Source organism: Canis lupus, chromosome 20 (assembly GCF_003254725.2).
Source record: "Canis lupus dingo isolate Sandy chromosome 20, ASM325472v2, whole genome shotgun sequence".
Lineage (NCBI taxonomy): Eukaryota > Metazoa > Chordata > Mammalia > Carnivora > Canidae > Canis > Canis lupus.
This window is the reverse complement of record NC_064262.1, coordinates 55,756,252-55,780,724: the sequence shown is the minus strand read 5'-3', so window position 1 is coordinate 55,780,724 and position 24,473 is coordinate 55,756,252. Positions and strand designations below refer to the sequence as shown.

The following is a 24,473-nucleotide window of genomic DNA, read 5'->3' as shown; positions in this document are numbered from 1 at the left end:
ACTCCGCGGAGAGCCAGGCGGGGACGCAGGCACGGCTCCGTGCTGGCCTGAGGTGCCCTCCGGAGGACGAAGGCAGCGCGCGGGGACAAGGCCCACGGATCTTCCTCCAAAGCAAACGCAGGAATAAAAAGGCGGAGACAACAAACAAGTGAGCACACCCAGCGCACAAGCTTCTGAAGCTCTGATGCGTCTCCCCATTTTTGGACACAGAGGTCAGAAAGACGGGGTGTTAGGGGTCCCAGGGGTTGTGTCCTCAGGGGCCCCTGGACACGGAGGCGGGGTCTTCATTCCGGCTCCCGTCCTAAGCGCTGTCGGGATCCTTCAAGAGCCAGGAAACCCCAACACAGCTGCACAAAACACTCCCTGTTTCCTAGGGGCCACCTTCCACCGACCCCGTCAGGAGATGAGGAGACCCCAAAACAGCTCCTGCGCAACCCACGAGGAGCCGTCTCCCCCGCAACAGGGGCCCCGTCCCGGGGTCTGGCTGGCCGGCGGCCTGCAGGGTGTGTGCAGGGGATTGCGGGGTGGTGGGGACTCACCCAGGGGTACTGGCCTAGGTACCCCCGGCTCTGGCGAGCTCCTGGCTTCCCAGGAGCCTGGTCTAGGGCAGAAGGGACAAGAAGGTCCTGCCGCACGGCACCACCGAGTGAAGGTCTCCGGGCGGCACCACCTTTCTGGGGTCAACCTGGAGGTGCCCCTCATCCACCCCGTAGGCCTTACCCTGAGGATTCCAGATCCTCCGCAAGCCCTCAGGACCCAGCCCTGTTTCGGGGGCCTTGGTGGCTGAGGCCGGGCGGGTGCGGATGGGCCCAGGGATGCGGCCCATCGTGGTGACCAGCACTGGCCCCTGCCACCCAGACACCGACACCCTCTTTCCCAGGCCCCACAGAGCAACACCGGCGGACTTCGGGGTATCTTCTTTATTCTCCCCTCAACCAGGTGAGACTTTGGGGATGGAAGTGGCGGAAACCTGGGAAGCCGGTGGAAGGAGCCAGCAACTCGTCTCCTCTTTGGTGTCCACAGGAAAAAGCACAGGAGCCTGGAAAGGCCGCCCCGCAGAGCAGCTGGGACCCGAGAGCCGTCACAGTGCCTGGGGGGGCGGCCCCCAGCCTCGCCGTCTTCAGAGCTTGGAGGGGAGCGAGGGGAAGCCTCAGAAGCGGCCCTGCTCTCCCTCCGGGCGGGGCGGCCGGACCCGGGGCTGGAGCCGTGTGCATGTGCCTCCCGGACACAGGACCCCTCCCCTCTCCCAGCAGGCGCAGCGGGCCTGCGAGGGCCTGAGGGACGTGGCCTGGGCAGTCACTTCCGATCCCCTGGGCGAGCAGAGGCGACACAGGGAGCCACCTGCCCACATGTGTGGCCTGCGGGCGCGGGGACAGCGCAGGCCTCCTCTGCTGGATCTGCGAGGCTCCTCAGCCACACCGACAGCTGGGAAGCCCGCCACTTCCTTCTGCCACCGTCGGCTCGGCCGCTGCCGTCAAGAGTCAGAAGAGTCTGTTCCCTGAAGCCCGGGAGGGGCTGAGCGGGTCCCTCCTGGGGGCAGGTGGGTCAGCGGCGTGACAAGAGGTAGGGGAAGGGGGAGAAGTGGACCCCACGACCACCTCCACGGGCAGATGTCAGACGAGGGGGACGACATGCAGGAGCGCGAGGCTCCCTCTGAGGCTGCCTCCCCTGGAGACTGCGGTGTCCCCTACTGCCCCTCTAACCCCTCGCGGCTGCACCAGAGGCCGACCCCCAGAACAAAGGGAACGCCAAGTACAACGGGCACAGTTTGCTTTTTCTTTCCCTGTTTTGTTTGAAACCTAAGTAAGCAGGTCTGAGAAGACCCCGCGAGCAGCGTCACCCGCCCTGGGGACCGGAGGCCACACCAGCTGGGACAGGCGGGAGCGGGGCTCAGTGTCCACTGCGGGGTATGCGGGCAGCTCCGCGGAAGGCAGAGGGAGAGGCTGGGGTGGGGAGAGGAGGCGCTGGCCTGTCCTGGGCGGGAGGGGCGGGGCGCAGGTGGGATGGCGGACAGGTCACCCGCAGGACCCCGTCACACGGCGGTGCGCGTGGGCGTACTGGGCTGATTCAGCCGCAGCGTTTTACACAACCAGCCGGCAAAATCCACCTCTTCCACCTCGGACCGCTTGATGAACGTGTGGCTCTGCAAGGAGAGGACAGGTCCGTCAACGACCGGCCGGCAGCGCCTGCAGCAAGGAGGATGGCCGGCGGGCGCGTGGCGCACAGGAAGCCAGAGCCAGAGGCTACCCTGCGCTCGTCGGGCCCAGGTCACTGTCTGGGGGTTGAGCAGCATCCCCGGCCCCATCCCCAGGATGCCAAGAGTGCCCCCATCGTGAAGCCCACAAATGTCTCCAAACATGCACCGCCCCTGCCTGGGGCCCCTGGGGTCGCCCCAGCAAGAGCATCCGATCTGAACAGAAGCCTCCGTGATGCCAGTAAGCTCCTGCTGCTCTGTCTGCTGCGGCAGCCACTGGCCACGTGAGGCTCCCAAGCCCGTGACATATGGCTCCTGTGGCTGAAGAACAGGAGCCTACGTTCTGTTTCGTTTTAAGTCACCGACAGAGTTCCCGTGGGGACAGCAGTGCGCCAGAGGTTCCTGGCCTGAGGCTGGGGGAGTGAGCAATGCTGTCCCCCCAGGGTGTGCAGGGGATGGGCGGGACGGGGGCTTGGGTCCACGGGAGGAGGTCTCGTCCCCCATGAGACTCCCAGGCTTGGGGACGACCAGACGGGGGGGGGGGGGGGGGCAGGACTCCATGGCCTGGGGCCGCAGCGGGGCCACTTACAACGTCGGTTTAGGTGGGGCAGAGACTCGGGGGCTCCACGGGGCCCTCAGCATCAAGGACCTTCTCTAGGTCACAGATTTGTATATCACACAATGAACGTGCACCTGTGACGTCACGTGTGGCTCTAACACACAGACTGGAAACTCCCTACAGCTGACAAGACTCTTGAAGAACCAGGACACACCAACCCTTCCCACACGGTGTTCTTGGTGGCGCCCGCAACCAGGAGATGCTGGCTATCCCCGAAACTAAGGGAGGCACTGACGCCGTGACCTCAGGCTGGAGACACGCCAGCGGCGAGGAGCCCGGCACGTGTCCCTGGGGGAGGACTGTCTTTTGCAGAGGCCCCGAGCTGGAGGCTCCCTCCTGGAAAGACCGCGTCCCGACAGTGAATAGGGGCTCTTGTTCTGATGCTCGGACGCCCGGCACCTGTGACTGTCACGGGCACGGTCTCGTGTGGGGAGGCATGTGAAGGGCGGGCTGCCCCGGGCGCAGCAGGGGTGTGGGTGAGGAGAGCTGGCAGTGGAGGGCGCTGAACGTGCCTGGCCCACTGAGGCCACACGTCAACAGGCTTGCAGCCCGCCCCCACCTGCTGGGGAACGGCAGCTCTGACGCCCACCTTGCTCTCAAGGGCATCAGACAGCGTGGACTCACAGGCAGGCTGGCGGGCCCTGGGTCTCCCTGACCTGCGGGGCCCCCGTGCTCGAGGCAGGAGCGGCACAGAGGTCTTAGGGTGCCACCACTCCCAATAACAACCCTGGCCGCAGGCACGGCCAGGGCTGTTCCGTACCAACGGTGCCCCGACTGCTCTAGACCACCCCACTAATGGAGTCAGGACACCACCGGGGCTCTCCAGCTCGACACGCGCTCCAGGAGGCTGAGCCCGCTCGAAGGCTGGCTGCGGTCTGCCCTCCCCCCAAGGTGAGCCAGTGCCCCCCAGGATCACTTACCATGAGCATCTTCAGATCTGCTCGCTCTGCTGGGTTCTTTATTAGGCTGGAGAGGAAGACAGAGAACGAGGGAGACAAGGCAGGGCAGTTAGTCAGCGGCCACAGGAACTTGCATTTTGAGCCGTAATAGGCCAGCCCAGTCCCCGTGCCTGGCCTATCTGGATCTGGACGCAGCAGGGAACAGAATCTGCTCTGTTACTCCTTTGGTGTAAGACTGAGACTCCTGGGGAAGGAAGGGCAAGGGTCGGCAACCAGGACAAGAGGGAAGGGCAAAGGCTGTGGAGACACCCTGGCCGCTGCTCAGTCTGAGGCCTAGAGCCAACCACAGCCATACTGCTAATAAATCCCCCCAACTTGGGAGTGTGTCAAAATAGAACTTTTCCCCTCATAAAAAAGCAGAACTGCCCCTAAAGACAGTTGCTTAAACTGGCCTGAGGACAAACAGTGGCCGTTCAGATGCAAACAAAAACGCAACGGGTAGAAAAACATTTACACAGATGATTGGGTTTCTGCGGCAGCATGCTGGCCAGCGGTTGTGCAAAGGGCCGGTGGTGCCTTCACCGCCAGGAGCAGGTTTGCTGCTGCGTGATGCAGTCCCCAGGCATCAGCCAGGCTGGCCGACTCCAGCCGTCCTGCCACAGCCACGGTGAGGGGGGCGGCCTTCCTGGTCCTGGGCCTGCTCGCCCCGGGCCCATGCTGATGCATCAAGAACAGCTGGCCACTTGCCAGAACCCGACATGAAAAGCTTGTTTGGACACTGGTGGGTTACAGGGCTGAGGGATTAGGAAACCGGGATGGCTGCTGGTGGAAGGCAAGGCGGGAATGGCATTTCCAAAGATCTGAAATCCTGGTTTGTTCTGGGCTTTGAGGACAAGATGGGGGACAGCAGCTGGACATCACGACTACCCAGGTTCTCAGGTGAGCTCCAGGTGTCCCCCAGTTGCCTCTACCCACCGGCAGTCCCACCGTCGATCCAGCCCGGGACCAAGAAGGAAGTTTGCCTCTGGGTCGGCAGCCGGGGTGTGGGCAACTATCCCAGGAGGCAGGCGGGGCCTCCGATGGCCTGGCACCCTGCCCCGGCCCGCCCCGAGACCGTGTTGGAGGTGGTGGCACCTTACCATTTATTTACAAACTCCTGGAAGTCCTGGGTGAAGACACCATTGGGCAGCTTGGGAGGCGGCTGTGGGAGACAGCAAAGGGGTGGGGGTCAGATGCTCAAGGGCGGTTGGAGAATCACAGGGAGAAGGTGCTTCCTGGCCCTGAACCCATGAGGACAGCACAGCACCTTTTGGGGGCCCTCAGAAGGCAACTTTCCTGGCCCCAGTCCCTTCACCTGGCTAGAGGGGGCACCCCCCACCCCCCACCTTCTGGCAGCTTTGCTGCAGGCCCTGTCACCTGCCTTGCCAACTTGGCTAGGGTCTTCGGGGTTCTATGGAAAGCTCTGGGGGTTTCGGGATCATAGCTGGTTCCAGGAGGAAGGAGAACAGGGCCCAGCCTCACTTTAGGGATGTGTCACACTCTGGGCCACTGTCTCCAGCTGGGGTTCTGGAGCACTGGGGGGTGGGGTGGGGGTGGGGCAGCTAGCTCCAGAAGCGCGAGCAGCCTGGCCCAGTACACATGTGCCAGGGTGGGGACAGCTGTGTGCAGGGTCAGGCCCTTGTCAGGGGAGGCAGCGGGCAGACTGCCCGGTGAAACCCAGAGCCTTCCTCCCATTTGGGGGTGGGAGGTGCCGGCAGGCTCCCCGGGAGGACGTGCTTGCCGGGCCTAGGTGTGGCTGCCAGGTGCAGGGCACGCTGTGTCACCAGAGCCAGCCCGTCCTGTTCTGTCATCACCAGCCCTGCTCTGAGCCGCTCACCTCAACACTGAGCCCCGCACCAAGCCAGTGCCACGGGCAGCCCGGCCGCCCCATTTCTCTGCCCTGATTCCAAAGGGCCACCGCAGGCACTCTTCAGCCCACAGAACCTGTGAGAGGCAGGCTGTGGGGTCAGGGCCCGCTCTGCTTCTTTCCAGCTGCCGCCTGAGGAGGCCGCTCCCATCCTTCAGCTGCAGCTTACTCGTCTGTACAAGTCCCACTAGCTGCTCACACGGAGGGGAGGACGATCTGGTGGGCCGGGCCCTCCGTGCCTCCTTCCCTGAACTTTCCCTGAGGCAGCGGATCACTCGGGACCACATGGGCTCCAAGAAGCTCAGAGAGCTACCAGGTGACAGCTCTGTGGAGGGCTGGCGGGCTGGCTCCGGGGCCACAGCCTTTGGAGGGGGTATGGCAGGAACATCACGTTTGTCTTTACACACTCCGACACACACACGCATGCTATATGGGGGCATAAACTCCTCCTGGAGAGTGGGGGACCTGGGCAGTAGGGCGGAAGGCCACGCACTTCGACACCTGATAGAGGTCCCTGTCCCGCCCTCCACCCCTTCCCAAGAGAACCCAGTCCATGTGGAATTCCCTTCCTTCGGGTAAGGAATTTCAAGTTGAAGAGCTTAATCCGCCCGTGTGAAGACGTGCCAGAGGGGCTTCGGGTACGCACCTCGTTCACAATATAGTCCAGCAGCTCAAAGATGGCCATAGCTGGCCGGCTGTCCGTCCCATGACCTGCCAGGGCAGAGACAAAAACAGGGGTGAGGCGGGCGTCGGCCGAGTACCCTTCCCCCCACGCGGGCCCAAACCAGGGGAGGTGCCCTGGCCGGGCTCCTTGCTATGGAACTTGCTTTCTTGGGAAACCAGATTCTTTCTGAGCCTCCGGTGAATTAAACAAAACAAAACAAAACACCAAAATGAACAGGAGCATTTTTTGAGAAGTCACACATTTGGCACGGTGCTGCTTCCAGGCTGTGCCAAAGTCACAACCCCTGGTTTCTGGCGCACAGGCAGGGTGTGGGGGGTGGTGCTGACCAAGAGCAAGGACGGCAGCGTGACCTTGCAGGGAGCTGTGGGTGAAGCAGCATCAGGCCCCAAATGCTGCCCAGAATGGACGACCGGCTAGGGGAGTTGACCCCTGTCTTTGACCCAGCTGGCCAGGGCCAGGTTTGGCAGCTGGACTTTCGCCTTCTGTCCCCTGTCCTGAAATGGGCATGCAGGCCGGGGCTGGGGGAGGTGCTGGCAGGCAAAGGTGGCCTGGCATGGCCCGCCACTCCTCCCTGCTGGGATGGGGCCGCAGCTGAACACCCGTGATGCCATCTGGGAGTTGGTGCTGGGAGGGACGGAGCCAGGGCCCGAGGACACGGATGGGGGTGGGGGTGGGGTTCTCCCCTCAGAGAAAATCAAGACACCCCAGCGATGTGGGTCTGGCACCAGGGAAAGAGGAGCTAGACTTGAAAATACCGTAAATGCAACTATTTGATGGCCTGTGTCCATCAGCGGTGAAGACACATAACACAACACAGTCCACCACACACGGGACTACACGGCCACGGACAAAGGCGAGGCACCCACGCCGCCCGGGGGACGGACCCCGAGCTCATGACACTCAGGGAGGGAACCAGACACAGCAGGCCCCACGGGGTGGGAGTCCACGTGTGTGACACGTCCAGGACAGGCTCCTCCACGGATGGGAAGGGGGTTCATGGGGGCCAGGGAGGAGGGGGAGTGACGACTAACAGGGATGGGGCTTCCTTTTGGGGTGATGAGAACATTCGGGAACTAGACAGCAGTTATGCTGGCACAACCTTGTGAAGATACACAATTCCACTGAATTGTACGCCTTCAACAAGCGAGTCCCGGGGAGCACGAAGTCGGTCTCAATAAAGCTGGTATCAGACAAGCGCAGCCCGACCGCACTCCGCTGCACATTCCTTCAGACTCAACTCAACTCCCTTCCTGTCACTTGACTTAAAGAAATCAGAATCCTCAGCGCTGCTTCCTAGTTATGCTGCCCCCGCCATAACCCTTCCCCGCCCCCACCTCCAAGATGGTCAGAGGGTCAGCCTGAACCCCTCTGGTTCAGGGGTCCCCTGGGGAGCCCCCCACCTCCCAGGGGACCACTGCAGGCATGGAGAGTCCTCTGGGAGCCCAGGTGACCCCGGGGCCCCCCAGCCTTCGTCCCCTCTCACACGGTGTGTCGGGACAGGCCACCCAAGGAAATTGAGACAAGTTAGTTTCAGTTTCTGAAAGGCCCGCTCAAACAGCAGAGCGTTAGCTGCAGGGTCCAGGCGGTGGGCATACGGGTGGCTCGCTGGGCGATCCTTACAGGCCATTGTCCACGTTTGAACATTTCTGTGATAAAATGTTGGAAAACCCACCCAACCAGTGGCTCGGCTGAGGAGTTCTCTCCAGAACCGCCCCCACCCCCCCCCACCCCAGCTGGCCACGACACACGCAGCTGCCTTGAACGGCACCGGTTTGGGGAAGTGTCCCCAGAAGCCTCGGGACCATCTGCGGACTGCTGACCACAGCCAGCGTGACCCAGGGGGACAGGTGGTGCTGAGAGGGGCCAGAGGGGAGGCAGCTGCCACCCTCGGGCACTGCATTCCCCATGTGGGCATCACTGCTTGTCCAAATGCTAAGTTCCAGATTCAGGCCATACCGCTGATGGGGCGTCCAGGGGGTCTCGGCCGTGGTGAGATGCTGTGAGGCTCTCCTTCTATCCCGTCAACCATGGGCCGGCCGAAGATGGCCTCTAGCTCCTTGGCATCTGGTGGCGGGATGGGGTACCTTCCAATGGACAGCTCCACCAGGGACAGGCCCATGCTCCAGATGTCCGACTGCACTGAGTAATGAGTGCCCTGCAACCGCTCTGGCTGTCGGCGAGAAAGAGCAAAGAAATGCCCGGATGGTGGCTGGGACCTGGGGCTTCCATCAGGAGCCCTCACGGGGTCTCTGGCCATCCTGTCACCGACACTGTTCCCTCTGCAGCCCCATCCTGGTCCGTGCCGCCCTCTAGAGACCCAGCAACGGAAAGAAAGCAACTCCATCTTCTCCCTACACCTGCTGTGGGGCAGCGAAGCTCCCAGCCAGCACTGACAACAGCGCTCAACACCCAAATCTTTTGCACTTTTGGAAAAGGATGACCAACCCAGGAAAGACAGCGGGATGCCTCCTTTTCCATAACAGTCAAAAAAACTAACTTCTCAGAGTCCGCTCCTGGGATCACTCAGACGTTTCCTGAGATACCTGAGGGGTAGTCTCTTGGCTCAGAAACTAACTGACCGCTCTCCTGGACCCATCTCTTACTGCTGGCAGAAAGCAACCAGGCATTTCCAGCAAAAACCCTGATCAAGGAGACAACCGCTGCTAGAATTTGGACGGAAAGGAGAAACCCTGCAGAAACACGGTGTATTTGGGAGAACCTCAAGCTTTGCAAAATCTTCTGGAAAACGGAAGTGCTGACAGGACAGGGTAGGGTACAGACGGACTCACAGACATGTAGGACCGAGTTCCCACGAAGGAGTTGGCCATGGAGTCGATGAGCTGGCCGCTCACCCCAAAATCACACAGCTTAATCTCCCCTCGGGAGTTGACGAGGATGTTGGATGGTTTCACGTCTGAGGGCAGAGGCAGCTGCAGGTGAGGGGGGCCCGGCCTGCCTGCCTGCCAGCCCCACTCGACCCCTAGGTGCCCCTACCCGGCTCACCTCGGTGCATGATCTGGTGCTTCTCCCGGAGATACGCCAAACCCCGGAGAACCTGCGGGGGAGCCCCAGGGATGGGTCAGCAGGGCAGCGCCCCAGGCAGACCTGAGAGGCTGCTTGTCTGGCATGAGTTCAGGGAGCCCCCATGTTGAGGGACGGAGCAGGTGAGGTGAGCATAGCGTCCCAGGCCTGCGGGCAGATGCCTGGCTCACCCACCCTCACCTACTGCCCACCTGCCAGGCGGACACTCAGCAGGGACTGGGCCAGCGCCAGGCCCAGGCTCCGGCCCAGGGTCCAGCAGGAGGGCTGGGGGTGTACAACCTAGCTGCCCTGCCCTGAGGGTCACACAAGCCCAATGGGCACTGTCTGTCTAATGCTTCCATGCTGGGTTTACAGTGAGGCCCCGTAAGTGATGACAGCACTGTGGGATACCATGTGGCTGGGACCCTATAGGGGCAGGGAAGTATCATGTGCATTTTACAGAGATGCCCCTTGCCAGCCCCGCAGTTGCAGAGACGGGCATGGGCCACACCACCTGGTTCCAGCGGTTTGTCCAACTCTGGCCACATGTAAGGTGTAAGGGGGCAGGTTAAGGATAAACCCACACAGAGCGCGGGGCCAGGACTGTGCACACAGCCCAGTGTGGCAGTGGCCCGCGGGGGAGCCAGAGCCCGCACACTTACCGCAATGCTGACCTTCCCCAGGATCTCCTCAGGGATTCTCTTGGCTTCCTTCAACACCTGGTCCAGAGAGCCGCCATCCTAGGGTCAGCACAGAAGAGAAAAGGCAAGCCGTGCTGAGCAGTAGGCCAGGCAGGGCCCACAGTGCAGAGAAGGATTCCCAGAGGGACGCAGAACAGCAGGTATGAGAGCGAAGCATTTCCCCAGTTCCCGGTGAGCTGGAGCTCAATTTCCTCCACAGGAAATAGAGGCCAGACCACAGCCAAATGCCCCCCGCTGGCTCAGAGTGGGGCCTCCTTCAGCCCCTGCCACCTCCAGGACCTCGGGAGGGCCCATCCAGTAAGAAGCAACCAGGGTGCCAGCGCGCTCCCCAGGCAGCCCTGCCTTCCGGGAACCCCCGCCGTGACTCAGCTGCCCCTTCCCCAGGTTGCCATGGCAGCAGCAGGCGGAGCAGCGTCACCAGGCTTGCAACCAGAGCAACCGCGGAGGTGCCAGAGCTCGACCGCAGGCTCCTGGGGCCTGGGTTCTACTCCTGCCAGCCTGTGGCAGCCCCGGTGGAACAGAGACGGAGAGCCCGGAGGTGAGGCCTGGAGCTGCCGCTGCCCACTCCCTGCTCCCCTGCCCCCGTCCCTTAGGTCTTGCCCTGTGCTTGTCGCTGTGCACAGGCACGTCCTGCAAAGGACAGGACACATGTCCTCCCCAGCAGCTCCCCACGCCAGGCTTGCCTCAAGTCTACGGGGCACCTTTCAGTCAACTTGGAGATCAAACCCAGGCAGGGGTCCCTGCTGGGTCCTCCAAGACGCTAGGTGGACCCGCGGAGTTCCAACCATGGGCCAACATCTGAACTCACGGCTGGGCAGCTGCAGAGAAGGTGCTTTCTCTACCAGGCTGCTCCAGGCTGCCACAGGAGGGGGTGGGGAAGCCTGAAGGCCCCCGGATGCTGGGACTCCCGTCTCCCAGCCTTGCTCAGTTAAAACGGCCATGGGTGGGAGTTCTAGAAAACCCAACACTCTTTGAAGCTTCTACAACCTGCACATGACTCTCTCAACTACTTCCAGACTAAGAGTGCAAGACCCACAGAGAGGGTGACTGTGCCCGGGAGAAACCCATGGGACCAGGTATCCTGGCTCAGCCCAGTTCTGCCTGCAGGACCAGGGGGAGTTCCTTCTACCCTTCCTGTTTTTTGCTCAAAATGTCAAGCAACCTTTAAAGAATACAAACAAATTCTTTGAAGACTATAACCCTGCCTCCCAACACAGCTCCTCTCGTTCTGAACTTTCATGGAGCTGTGGTAGGTTTATAAACCAGGACGTCGGGGGAGAACGTCCCCAGAGAGGCCAGGGCAGGCCAGGCCCCGCGTGGGAACCTCGCCAGTTAGCTGAAACGCCCGGTGGGCGGACAGTTCTGTTCTCTCTATGGCTGCTCTGCCCCCTGCACCACTCCTGCCAACCACAGATGTCCCCAGACATGGCCCAGTGTCCCCTGGGGTAGGATCATTTCCGGATGAGACCCCCTGGTCCACATGAGGAAGAGTGTAAATTGCTCAAGTCACGCTGACAGGAAGTGGTGCAGAAGATAGCACCACTGGGTCCCTCCGACCCCAAATCTCACGCTGTGCGGACTGTCACACACTTTCATTTTGTGTATGTGCTCTAAATATTCTGGAAATTGCACTTTGACGTAAGTGGTATATGAGTATCTTTTTATAAAAAACTCAGCTCTAGGGGCACCTGGGTGGCTCAAGTGGTTAAGCGTCCGACTCTCAGTTTTGGCTCAGGTCATGCTCTCGGGGTCCTGATATCGAGCCTCTTGTTGGGCTCTGCTCAGCATGGAGTCTGCTTGAGACTCTCCCTTTGCCCGTCCCCCGCTCACGCCCGTGCTCTCTCTCTCCCAGCAGTTCTTTCTGCCTCCCCTGAAGTGTGACTTCCAGATCCTTCTATGTATTTGCATGGGCATCCACATGCACAGGGAAATATACACGGGAGTTTAAAAATTGTATCTAAGTGGGTTCACGTTATGCATATTTTCTCCTCGGGGATTTTTCTTCCTCTGCCAAGTGGCCAGGTAGGGTTCTTACCTCTCCCTCACTGGCGGACGTGTGACTTTTCACTATTGTACAAGGGAGCACATGCTTCAGATGGGACTGGACTCCAGAAAACACCAAGAGGTGCTTCTGAACAGTCAGTAAGCTGCCCCCTGGGACACCCACTACCCACTGTCTGCGGGGTCCATGCCAGGAGTCGCCCCAGTGACAGCCCCTTGCCCTTGGGAAACCACCAGCCTGCTGTCTCTAAGCCCCAGGCACCAACGTGTACTGGCCAGGTGCATTCACCCCCCCTAGGTTCCATCTGCGCTGCCCACCGCCAACTAGGGGTCTTCCCTGGCAAGCGGAGCTGGAGTCTACCCAGGCGGATATGAGAGCCGATTCACACCCAACCCCATGTGGAGATAAGCCTTCCCCTCTGCTCACTGCTCTAGGTGTCACCGGAAGATTGGCTCCCTGCACCCCCATCCTGGCCCCGGGAAGCAGGCACCACCACCCTCAGCTCTACGGGGTTGGGGCTGGGGGAGGGAGAACCTTGTCCCAAGTCATGCTGTTAGGAGGTGAGTGGTGCAGTGGACACCTGACCCCATCCCCCAACAGGGCACGTGAATGAACGATGTAGAAGTGTGTCCCGCAAACACGGGAATGCCCGGGGGATGAGGCGTGGCGTTGGAGCAGATTACATGACCTGAAAATATCATGGAGGATGGTGGGGTGCGGGCCGCCTCCCCCTCCCATTACTTAACATCGTTTTGCTGTCCTCAGCCCTTCCTTGCCCAAAGAGCAGGCTCATCCCCAAGTCTAGAACAGCGGCCTCCAAGCCCCGCGCACGGGGAGCCGTCTCTGCGGCGGCGTGGAGCACACACCTCACCTGATTCTGTCTTTTCATGATGCGCCGTCTGCTCGCTCCGTGGCCCTCCCACACCCGACACAAGAGCAACCCAAAAACCCCAACTAGGAATCTGTAGAGAATGAGCACCATCAACAACTGGGGCCACTGGGCACTCCTCGTGCTGTGGGGTGCAGATGCGTCGTGCGGAAAACCTCACTTCATGCTCCCCGAGACGAGAAGCAGGAGAAGGCGGCCAGCTGTGACACTACTCCTCTCGTGCAAGAGAAGGGGCCGCTCCGAACTCCTCCTGCCATCAGGGAGAACAGGGAGAGGACCCAGACGGCTCGCCTTAGACCACAAAGTGACTCCCTGTCCTTTCTCGCCCCAGGTTCTCGTGGCAGTAACTGTCCGCAGGTTGGCGGATTCAGGGTCTGACCTCTCCCGCTCCCTCTGTAGCAGAGGATGGTCTGAGGCAGGGCACTGTGGGGCGGGAGGCCAGGTAGGGGCGGAGCGGGAGGGCGGGAAGCACCTTCTCTGGGGCTCCCCGTTACACCACGCGGCCTTACACCACGCGGCTGTCACGATGTCTCACGGGCACTTGCTCAAATTCACTTCCTGCCTCTGTTACAAAATTGTCAGAGGGGACAGTGCCGCGCCTACGAGGCATAACCGAAGCTGCGAGCGTAAGGCCACAGCATCCTGGTTTTGCAAGGGCCCCAATGGGCCTGGGGCCTGGATGGCCAGGCAGCAGGCCGCCCCGTACCTGATGAATCAGGCTCAGCACAGGGTCGGCAGCATTTCCTCCCAGGGCGCTCAGCTCTGACCACTTCTGCTTTTGTTACACCGGATCCCACCCATTTCTGAGGTTCAAGACCAGTTTCTTAACAAGGGGGCTCATCAGAACCAACCGTGGTAGTCTGAGACAAGATCGGCTCCTGTGTTCCACCCCGGAGCTTCTGATTCCATGGACCCGAGCTGGGGCGCAAGTTGGGTCTTGCCTTCAACAGAGCGACCAGATCACTGCCCTCCCTTCAGAGCCATCAAAGTCTTAACCACGCATACCCTCGGGCCCAGCAATTACGCCTTCGGGACCCTAGCTCATCTCCTGCCCCAGGACACTCGGGACCCTAGCCCACCTCCGCCCCAGAACATTCCTCACACTGTCACTCCCAACAGGCTGTAAACAACCTGTGTCCACCATCGAGAGAGTGTTTGATAAAGTACCTTATGGGCACATGCCATGGCCAGAACACAAACAGTGGGGAAAATGAAGCCGGCTCCCCACGTGCCAGCAGGCAACAGCTTCCACCACCTATCTGGGGGAGGCCAGGTTGGAAGGAGGGGAACGTCTCGTGCTTTGAAGACCAAGGGATGTAGGCGCATGCGTGCTTGCAGGGCATGGAGTGTCTCCAGAAGGACCCCTTGGAAATAAGCGTGCTGTGCGTCTGAGGACGTGGGCTTGGAGGGGATGGGCAGGGAGCCCCCTACCAGCCCGGGGCACGGCGCACTCACCATATGCTCCATGCAGATGCTGATCTCGCCGTCGCTGTAGAAGGCCCCGTAGAAGCCCACGATGTACGGGGAGTTACACTCGTGCAGCACCTGCAGCTCGCGGATGATCTGGTTCCGGATGGCCGGCTTGATTTCCAGGTGGATCAGCTGCGAGGGAGAGGAAAGGGAGGGGCTCACAACCAGGCCGCTTGCTGCGGGCACCAGGAAGGAGGGGGCTTTGGCCCCTGCCCTTGATGTGCTCAAGACAGCAACCAAAACTAAGTAATCGCCTCCTAAGCATTTACCTAGAGAACAAAAAAGACATGTCTACACACAAACTTGCACACCAGTGTTCACGGAGCAGGACTCACGACTGCCAAGGTGTGGAGACCACCAAGTGTCTACCCACAGGTGAACAGATACACAGGCACCCTACTCTGCCAGGAACAGGTGAGGCGCCCACACGTGCTGCCCTGAGGATGGACCCTGAACACAGGACACTCAGGGAGGGAACCAGACACAGAGGCCCGCGATACGAGAGTCCACATGTGTGACACGTCCAGGACAGGCTCATCCACGGGCAGGGAAGGGACTTGCGGGGCCAGGGGTGACTGCTGATGGGGATGGGGTTGCGTTTTAGGGAGATGGAAGGTTCTAAAATAGATGGTAGTGACGGCTGCACAGCTATGTGAATATACTACTCACTGAATTACATATATTTAAAGGGGTAAGGGAGGTATGGGAGGTAGGGCCAAAAAAATACGTATGCACAAAGGGTATGTTCACCAGATCTCAACAAAGCTTTTTTTTTTTTTTTTTTTCCCAACAAAGCTGTTTTAAAACAAACCTCAATGGAACAAACATTTTCACTTAGCTGCCAGGGAGCTCCGATAACAGAATTCTCTTCCCACCCAACTATACAAAGCACCACACCAGCGATGCCCATGACCTCGGGCCCTCTCAGCCAGGGGCCTGCTGCTGGAGCCCTTATCCTTCCAGGCCAGAGAGGACACAGAGGGAACCTCAGGCCGCCACCCAAGGAGGATCCTAGCTCTCCTTTCACCGGAGTTCAAGTTGGCAGAGGGGATGGTCACCTGCAGCAACAGTGAGAAACCAAACGACTGGAGAGATGCAGGACAGCTGACAGAGTGCCAAGAGCAATACCCAACAGGAAAGAGTTGAGACCGTGGCTCCATGTCCTGGCCACTTAGAATCTCAGCTGCTCCGACCATTGCAACTGAACAGGAAAAAAGTGATTTCCACCTGCCTGTCGGATCCAGGGTGTCTGAACCTGTCGCCATAGATCCTACAGACATTTCATCAGAACCCTGTGATGGGGAAAGGGTGTAGGAGGGGCTGCGTGCCTAGAGGGACAGGTGGGAGTCGGCCAGACAGATGTGGTGGGGGTGGGGGTTCTGGACAGGGAAACAAATAGCTGACTGAGGGCACAAAGGGGTGAGTACCAAGTTCAGGCGGGGGGCTCCCAGGCTCATGCTCACGACCCCGGCCACCTTAAAAAGTGCAGTAGGTCTAGTGCGACAGTGCCTGGGGCTCCTTGGATTCCTTAGCAAAGGCTCCTGCCTCTACCTGCCAAGGCGAGCTCTGGCCACGGGCTCCAGGCACCGCACACCCCTATGGCCATGCCGGTACAATGGCCTCTCCTCTGGTGGGACACACCTGTGACGTGATGCCCAACAGGCACACACAGGAGATGCTAGGTCCAAAGATGAAGTGCTGCTGTCCATGCGGAAAGCAGAAGGTCTGCTCCCAAAAGCTCAGAAGAAGAACTTGTGGAGCCTGATGGATGGCAATGTAGGGTGTGAAGGCCAACACCAGCCAACAGAAATACAATCAGGTCTTGTGTTTAATTTTAAATCCTCTAGTTGCTGCATTACAAATGTACAAGGAAACAGGGGAAATGATTTTTTCATGTGTTTTAGCTCAATGAGATATATTACACAATTACGGTTTCAACATGTAATCCGTATAAAAATATTCATGAGATTTTCCCATACTGAGCCTTTGAAATTTGGCATCATGTTTCTCTGCACGAACAGCACACCTCAGCTGGACTGACCACATCTCAAGGGCTCCGTGCACATGGCTGACCAGGGCAGCTGCCGTGAACAGTACAGCTCTTGACCAGGAACTTCACAGGAGCCACAGCCGAGCTGGGGAGCGAGAATCCCCCCAGGCTCCGCAGAAGAGGAAGGGGTGGAGAGGAGTGGGCTGGGCAGAACTGGACAGAAACCCAGAGGTCATGGGAGCCCAGAGATGGGGCCTTTCATGTGACGTAAGGCCACAGAAATCTGAGGCTTTCTGGAAAGATGCAGTAGAGAAGACGCGGGGACTCACGGGCCCATTCTTTCTGGGCTTGTGGAGAGAGCCTTCCAGATCACCAAGGAGCCTCCTTGAGAGGACATGGAGAAGAAAAGACAGGCATGGGAAGCAAGGGGCATGTTTCTGAGCATGCGTGTTCACGCTTCACCCTGATGAAAGATCTGGAGGGGACAGAATAGTTGTCCCCACGGCACTGATGGGCAGGTTAAGGTCCCAAGAGGCTCAATCCTGTTCTTAGGGGGGCACATGGCTGGTGAGTGGTCAAGTCTGCATCAGGGCCAGGCTCCCAGAACACCAAAACCCAAGCTTCCTCCATGTCACCACCCTGGGGTCACGCAAACTCCTTGGAGCTGGTTACAAAGGGATGGCACAAAGCATTCAAACCCCACATCAAGTCCATCTAGGAGATGCCTGGGTGGCTCTGCGGTTGGGCGCCTGACTTCGGCTCAGGGTATGATCCTGGAGTCCTGGGATCGAGTCCCACATTGGGCTCCCTGCAGGGAGCCTGCTTCTCCCCCTGCCTGTGTCTCTGCCCCTCTCTCTGTGTCTTTCATGAATAAATAAATAAAATCTTAAAAAAAAAGGCCCATCTAGCAGTTTAAGGGGATTTCTCCTACAAAATTGCAGGTGGGAGGAGTGCGGGGAATACAAACTAGAAAAAGGGAAATAAAATCTGAAGGTGAAATGCTGACAGCTCCCATCAAGTCCGAGTAAACTGCAAAGGAGAGACACGAGAGGGTTCAAACCCACTTCAGACGCCGACCCAACCTGCCTGTTTTCTCATGTTTAAAATGGAGCTGAAGCCACAACGTGACACTGGCTCTGACACAGAGCAATCGCGTGAAGGATGGCAGCCAGAAGCACGACACGGCTTTGCACAGGTCACACGACCTCCATCGTAGAGGCAGGCGCTCAAGGCCGGCACAAACCGGAGGCCCAAACTCCCTCCTCTCCAGGAAGGCACATGTGTAACAAACATGCTAAATTCATCATACATCTCTCTTGGCCCAGGTAATGCTGCTTGGGCTCTCAGAAGGACACAGGCAGAGTCCGAACGCCACGCTCAAGTCATGGAAACATTTACAATCAAGTGTGATTATAAAAATCGAGACCGGTTCACTTGGGGCTTACATAACTGGCCTCCGTGCTCTCCCTACAGCTCATTCGGGTTAAGAAAATCCTCTGCTGATGGAAGGGGCTGTCAGGATGCTGGCGACAAAGGGTGCCGGCCCCCAGAAAAGGACCACCTCAGCCCCCAACCTCCAGCCTGCAGGCAGGCTGTATTTGGAGATCTGATAAGCTTATGCACTAGGAAAGCACGGAATCCATACCCTGCACCTGGGAATGCAGGATCCCTCCAGGGGACTAGGAAGCCAGTTTCGCAAAAACCACTTTGCCACGTCAATTTCCCATCTGTGTCCACATCTATGGCCTCGTGGGGGAACTGGCATTCCAGATGGAAGGTAGGCAGCCCCTGACCCCCGTGGACCAGCCCGAGGCCCCTGGGCTATCACAAAGACACAGCCCTGAGCAGCACGATGGCCAGGCGGCCAGCCTTCTTGGTCAGTGTTGTCCACCAAATGCTCGTGGGCATGGGTCTGTCCCACACGCAGACCCACACTGTGCCAGGCATGTGGCCACTCAGGGCACACACGACGAGGGTGCTTAGCATCCACGGAGAACAAACCTGGGGGTCCTTCTCCCCAGTACCTCGGACCTACTCTCTTTTAGCTCTTTATTGTGAGGGCTTGTGGAAGTATGGGAAAGCTGTAAAACCGGCAGTGTCCCGTGCAGCCTCCACCCGCTGCCCGACGGTGGAGTCTCACCCACCTGAAGGACAGTGTGAAAACCTGGAGACTCACGTCGGGGCTGCATCGCAACTGGGTGGCAGGACTAGCCTAGGGCCCCGGGTTTAAACTCCCAAAGTTGACCTCAAAGGCTCCCACATCGCTGTGGAGCAGCCCTCGGAGTCACACAAGGCACGCTGGCGCCCCCCGGGTGAAGGCTCAGCTGGGTGGGGACACTCCTAGGTCCCTGATGCCAAATTGAGCCAGTGCTCTGCTTGCAGCCTCCCCCCGCCCCCCCCCCCCCCCCCCCACTGAATCTCATGCCTGCCTGGTTATTCCCTATTTGCGGGGTGACGCCAGACCAGAGATTTCTGGGGCACCTCCGATTTAGGAAAAGCTGCCTGTCAGAAGGGGACACAACCAGGTCCCAGGAGGGAAGGCACTGCAGCGCTAAGTCCTGGTGGAGAGCGAGCGCGGCACTCCCAGGAAAGGCAGGGCAGCGCACGCCACCTGGGCACGGGGCGGCCGCGTTTCTGAGAACACAAAGTGGAACTCCAGGAGGATGGGCTTCCAGAAAGAGGTGGCTTTCTATGCCTGAGAGAACATGCCTGTATGAGCTGAATAACTAGTCACACAACGTCCCCTGATTATGTGGGGAGGGGCCACTATCCCCAAGGGTCACATCTTCCTCCTCCCTGCCCCTACATCTCACAGGGAGGATTCTTGACCACTTAGCTGGGAGCCCAAAGGGGGAGCCAGTCTGAAACACTCTGGACATTTCTGAGAATGGAAGTTTAAGACCTGAAAGGCAGAAGTCATTAACTGAAGGGAAGAGCTGCTCGAGGTGGGCAGGCACTGCTGTGTGTCCTAGCCAGACACCGGCTCTTCCTGAGGACGGGGTGAGTGCCTGAGCCCTCCAAGCCCAGGAGCCAATCAGAAAGCACAGGCCTGCACCTTTCAAACCCCTCTCCTATTTCCAGGGGACCTGCCCCACCACACACCGCCGTGCAGCGCAAGGATGAAGTGCACGCCCTCGCTGACCACCTCTCACCTTTCTCGCCATGATGAGGCCAGAAGGTCTGTGCTGGACCTTGGTGACCACCCCGCCGTTCCCGGCTCCCAGCTCTGAGATCCGTTCGAAGTCATCATCCTTGAGTTCCCCGACCTTGGCCTTCTGGGTGAGGAAGGCTTCCAGTCGCTTCTTCTGCTGCTCATCAAGTTCTAGCTCTGCTAGCTTCTTCTGGAGGTCCACCAAGTTTGCTCTGCAAAGACCCCAAGGGCAAAGGCTAGTAAGGAATGTGCAGGCTATGGGAAAGATGACGGGCCCAGCCGAGCTTATGGTGAGGCCACCGCAGGCTGGGCCCCAGATGTGTGGCTGGAAGGACATGGGAATGCATCAGACCTGAGTCCTATGCTGAGGACATCACCCCTTTCCTCAGGACCAGCTCTGGTTCAGTGATCCTAGTCGCAGACCCAGGAGCCCTCGTTCCTGACATAAGCACTCCTGATCATAACCGAAGGAGATGCAGGAACAGGGGTGGCAGAGCCAAGGGTCAGGTGAGGAAAGGCTTAGGCTGGGACAGAGGAGCCAACTTGTTCTGAGCGGTCTCAGAGCCAAGAGCAAAAACCACAGGCAGAAGACAGAAGTTGCAGGATGAGTGCCTTTAATGTACACAGATGACACATGGGCACTTGAGGGGAAATGAAGAGGGGCACGAAGTAAACAGTGCAGATGTTTCCAGGGCATGCTGCTCAGGCAGCATGCTGTTATGCTACTATTCTAAACATTATGCCTTTATATGCACAAACATTCCTGGAGCTGGTCATTTAAAAAACCAACCAGGAGGGGATCCCTGGGTGGCACAGCGGTTTAGCGCCTGCCTTTGGCCCAGGGCGTGATCCTGGAGACACGGGATCGAAATCCACATCGGGCTCCCGGTGCATGGAGCCAGCTTCTCCCTCTGCCTATGCCTCTGCTTCTCTTTCTCTCTATCATAAATAAATAAAAATTAAAAAAAAAAAAAAAAAAAAAAAAAAACCAACCAGGAGAGCCGGGGTGGCACAGTCAGTTGAACATCTGATTCTTGGTTTCAGCTCATGTCATGATCTTGGGGTTGTGAGACCAGGCCCCGTAGGGGTTCCATGCTCAGTGCAGTGTCTGCTTGGGGTTCTCGCTCCCTCTCTCTGCTTCTTTCTCCCTCCCCTCCAGCCTCCTGACCCTCCAACCTCATGCACATTCTCCCTTGCAAATAAATACCGCCCCCCCCCCAAAAAAAAACCCAAAACCAACCATGTACACTGTACTTCACCAGGTGATTTGAGGGATTTTTCCAAGGAATTTTGACAATAAGCTATTTTCACTAATGCCTTGATTTTGAACCAAATCCTGGAGTCAAAAGCAGCTCCCGGTAACAGGTGGGCAACATTAGCTCAATGCACACAGGACTAACCCAGTGCTGCCCAAAAGAAATAGAATAAAAGTCATGTGTGCAACTTTTTAAAACATGTGTGCAATTAATTTTTTTCTACACACATTATAAAAGATGTGTCAGGTGAAATTAATTTTAACATACTCAATTTCACCCACCAAAAATATAAATTTCAACATGAAATCAACGTAACCAAATTAATAAACACTTTCTTCTATTTTTTTTTTTTTCATATAAAGGCTACAAAATCTGAAACGCATATTGCACTCACAGGTCCCCTGAATTTGGACAAGCCACATTCTGAGTGCTGGTGGTGGGTGACGGGACCAGACGGGGTGGGCAGCTAAGAAACATCTCTAAAGGACTGTGAGTGATTTCTGAGGGCATTTAAGCCAAGGCCGACTCCCAACCTGGGGGAGACCTGCTGGGGAGAACTGGAAGAATGGAACTCTCTCAGACACCTTTCGATCCTCAAATTTGACCATAACTAGCCTAGAACTTAGAGGCTTGAGCAAGGGGCACAGGCTGGATACAAGATGACCTGTGGCTGGCGGAGGGAAGTCATCTGAGCTGGTATAGCAAAGCTACTAGAAGGCAGGGAGCCAGGTGCCACTTCCTGAGCACATATCAGGGCTTTACAAACACCACCTTGTTTCATTCTCAAGATCCTTCTGGGAGGTATGTACCTTGTAGTCCCAGCCCATGCAGGAGGGAACAGGCTCAGAGAGGTTAAGTAACTTGCCCGTGGGCTACAAAGCAAGGAAGTGGCAGTGCCTGGAATCAAACCTGCATCCTTCCTGATTCCAAAGCCCTGTTCACTGTAGCAATTCGCTGAGCCAGGACCGTGGGCCTACTAGGTGCTCCCTGAATGCCTGGTTAACAAAGACCTGATGAGGAAGGGATGGAGGACGGAAGAAGGAAGGCGAAGGAATGAATGTACATGACACGCTTCCGTCCTGAAGGGTTGAAGAGGCAGTTTTTGAGGCCAGACTCTGCAAAAGTCGTCTTCACACTGCCCTGTGATATCTAAGATGCATTCTACAGTCAGCTGATTAATCCACTTTAAATTTAATAGCAACTCAGCTGTGGTTATTAAAAAAAAAAAACAACACCCTAGAATCCTAATGGCTGGTTTTCTCTGCCGGGGGTTCTAGAAGGAATGGAAATCAGAAGCCATGGAAGAGAAAAGGGGAGAGAATGAAGAAGGTGCTCTCCTGTGATTAGAATAGGCAGCTGACCTTTGAATATAAGGAACACGTCCCCACATTAAGCCACATGCTCAGAGACAGAAAAAGGTGTCAGGTCACACACAGGCATCAAGACTCTCACCCAGGACACAGGGGCCAAGCCCCCCAAGACACAACATACATGCTCTTCAGCATCACAGCAAATAGATCCCAGCCAGAAGCCTCAGGATCAGTCCTGCTCCTCTGGAGCGTGGGGAACAGGAGTGCGGAGGTCACTGGGACTGGCTCTGGGGCCAAGGGGTCACTCTCGCTGGACCTGGCCAGCACGTACCCCTCCCACAATATGATTCTATTATCTTGAGACCCCACCCCGGATGCTCCTTTCTGCCCCTTTCCACAAGTCCTCCAGTTCGCTTAGGTGCCTACATGGCTCCAGCCCCAGAGGCTCCCTCTCCCCTCCCCACCAGGATCCTGCAGTTGACCTCACTACTCTGGGGCCTCACCTTGCCCTGTCCCCTTAGAGACACTTCCACCAGTCTTCTCCCCTCAGGGCCTCCTGGCTCATCTTACCCTTCGGGGAGCCCTCAACTGCCCTCTCCTGGAGGGACCCCTCCCCCTCCATTCCTCTCCTCTCAGGAACCCCTTCACCCCATTCTTTGGTAAGCAAGGACCTCCATCCACCCTCTACCTCACTATTCAGGGGCCTCCTCCTACCTTTTCCCTGCAGGAACCTCTCCATGTCTTGATTCACCACTAAGACTCCTCCCCCCCATCCTCTCTGGTCAGGAACCCTCCCTCAACTCCACTTCACTCCTTGAGACCCCCACACCCCATCTTCTTCACTCAGGGACCCTCTCCCCAAGACCACACCACTCAAGGACGCCTTCTCCTGACCTCAGCCCTCAGGGCCCCCACCCCATCCTCTCCACTCAGGGACCCCCTGCACTCACCTCACCACTCAGAGCCCCCACCCCATCCCCTCCACTCAGGGACTCCCTGCACCCCCCTCACCACTCAGGGCCCCCACCCCATCCTCTCCACTCAGGGGCTCCCTGCAATGACTTCACCACTCAGGGCCCCCACCCCATCCTCTCCACTCAGGGACCCCCTGCACCCCCCTCACCACTCAGGGACCCCCTGCACTGACCTCAACACTCAGGGACTCCCTGTAACCCCCTGAGCACTCAGGGCCCCAACCCCATCCCCTCCACTCAGGGACCCCCTGCCCTGATCTCACCACTCAGGGACCCCCTGCCCTGACCTCGGCACTCAGGGCCCCCGCCCCATCCCCTCCACTCAGGGCCCCCGCCCCATCCCCTCCACTCAGGAGCCCCCTGCACCCCCCTCAGCACTCACTGCATCTTCTCCTCTCAGGTGTCCCCCTCCGACCGACCTCATTACTCAGGCACCCCCTCCCCTTCCTCACCCCGGCCAAGCCCGGCCCACTCACTCGGAGGCGCCCTCGCTGGTGGGGGACGGGCCCTCGGCGATGGCGGGGTTGATAGTGAGCGCCGGCAGCACCGGCTTCCTCCGGGCCAGCATCGGGGCTCCGCGGGCCGGCGGCGGCGGCACCTCTAGCCGGGGCCCATAGGGGGCGGGCCGGGAGCGGGCGGCGCCGACGCGAGCCCGGGGCTGCGGCTGCGGCCTAGGCGGGCGCCGGGGCGGCGAACGGAGGCGTCGCTGCGGACCGGGCCGAGGGGCGCCGAGGGGCTCCGGGGCTGAGGCCGAGGAGCCGCCGCCGCAGCCGAGGAGGCCCGTCCGAGGCTGACGCTGCAGCCGGAGCCCGGGAGGCCGAAGGCAGGGAGGGGGAGCGACGAGATCGCGGGCCGGCCTCTCGCGAGAGCCAGCGCCGGGAGCCGCGAGGCCCCGCCCCTCACCGCGGCGCGTGCGCACCAGTCGGAGGCCGCCTTCCTGTGGGGAAAGGGGCGGAGACCTACGGAGGCGGGGCCGGGAGCATGCGCACTCGCTCGCTTCCCCACTGCGCGTTTGCGCATGCGTCTGGGGCTCTGGGCGGAGGCGCAGGGGAGGCGGAGCCAGAGGGAGGACACTTAGGGGCTGATGAGAGCGGGCAGGTGCGCGGGGCTGCGGCTGGACCGTTGTGAGCCTCGTGGGTGCTCGGCTGGGGTGCATGAGCCAGGAAAGGCCCCCAAAGCTGTGGGAGACCACCCAGAGTCAACTTAAGTCTTTTTGTCACTTATGGGCATGCAGCCCCCACCCCCATGTCAATTACCCAATTCTTTCATAAAAGAAAGTTCATTTCAAAAAATAAATATATTTTAAATTGTGGTAAATACGTATGACATAAAATTTACTGCTGGGGACTTCTGGGTGGCCCAGCGGTTGAATGTCTGCCGCTGGCTCAGGGCGTGACCCCGGGGTC

The 24,473-nt window shown here is 58.9% G+C and overlaps 1 protein-coding gene across 2 annotated transcripts; it reads right to left on the bottom strand.

The window, feature by feature from the left end:
- Positions 1-905: 905 nt before the first annotated feature.
- Positions 906-23,891, bottom strand: MAP2K2 (mitogen-activated protein kinase kinase 2). Of its 2 annotated transcripts, XM_025456967.3 has the most exons (11): positions 23,544-23,885; positions 19,529-19,739; positions 14,372-14,518; positions 9,987-10,064; positions 9,307-9,358; positions 9,093-9,217; positions 8,260-8,473; positions 6,265-6,329; positions 4,852-4,913; positions 3,734-3,779; positions 906-2,143 (listed from the first exon to the last, which is right to left on the bottom strand). In XM_025456967.3, the coding sequence occupies exons 1-11, from the start codon at positions 23,633-23,635 to the stop codon at positions 2,033-2,035; spliced, it is 1,203 nt and encodes a 400-aa protein (XP_025312752.1). In that variant the 5' UTR covers positions 23,636-23,885; the 3' UTR covers positions 906-2,032. The 2 variants fall into 2 exon arrangements, with proteins under 2 accessions (XP_025312752.1, XP_048953668.1); XM_049097711.1 differs by lacking the exons at positions 906-2,143; positions 3,734-3,779; positions 4,852-4,913; positions 6,265-6,329 and adding an exon at positions 7,802-7,949 and having other exon boundaries at positions 23,544-23,891.
- Positions 23,892-24,473: the final 582 nt, after the last annotated feature.

What these genes read in the sequence shown, in the direction of transcription:
- MAP2K2 (XM_025456967.3), bottom strand. Translation starts at nt 23,635, where the DNA reads ATGCTGGCCCGGAGGAAGCCGGTGCTGCCGGCGCTCACTATCAACCCC. An exon ending in GCATCTGCATGGAGCATATG is followed by an intron (nt 10,065 to 14,371) that starts GTGAGTGCGCCG and finishes TGCTGACCCTAG; the next exon opens with GATGGCGGCTCTCTGGACCA. An exon ending in CCCTGGACGCCCCATCAGCG is followed by an intron (nt 6,330 to 8,259) that starts GTATGGCCTGAA and finishes CTGCCCTGGCAG; the next exon opens with GTCATGGGACGGACAGCCGG.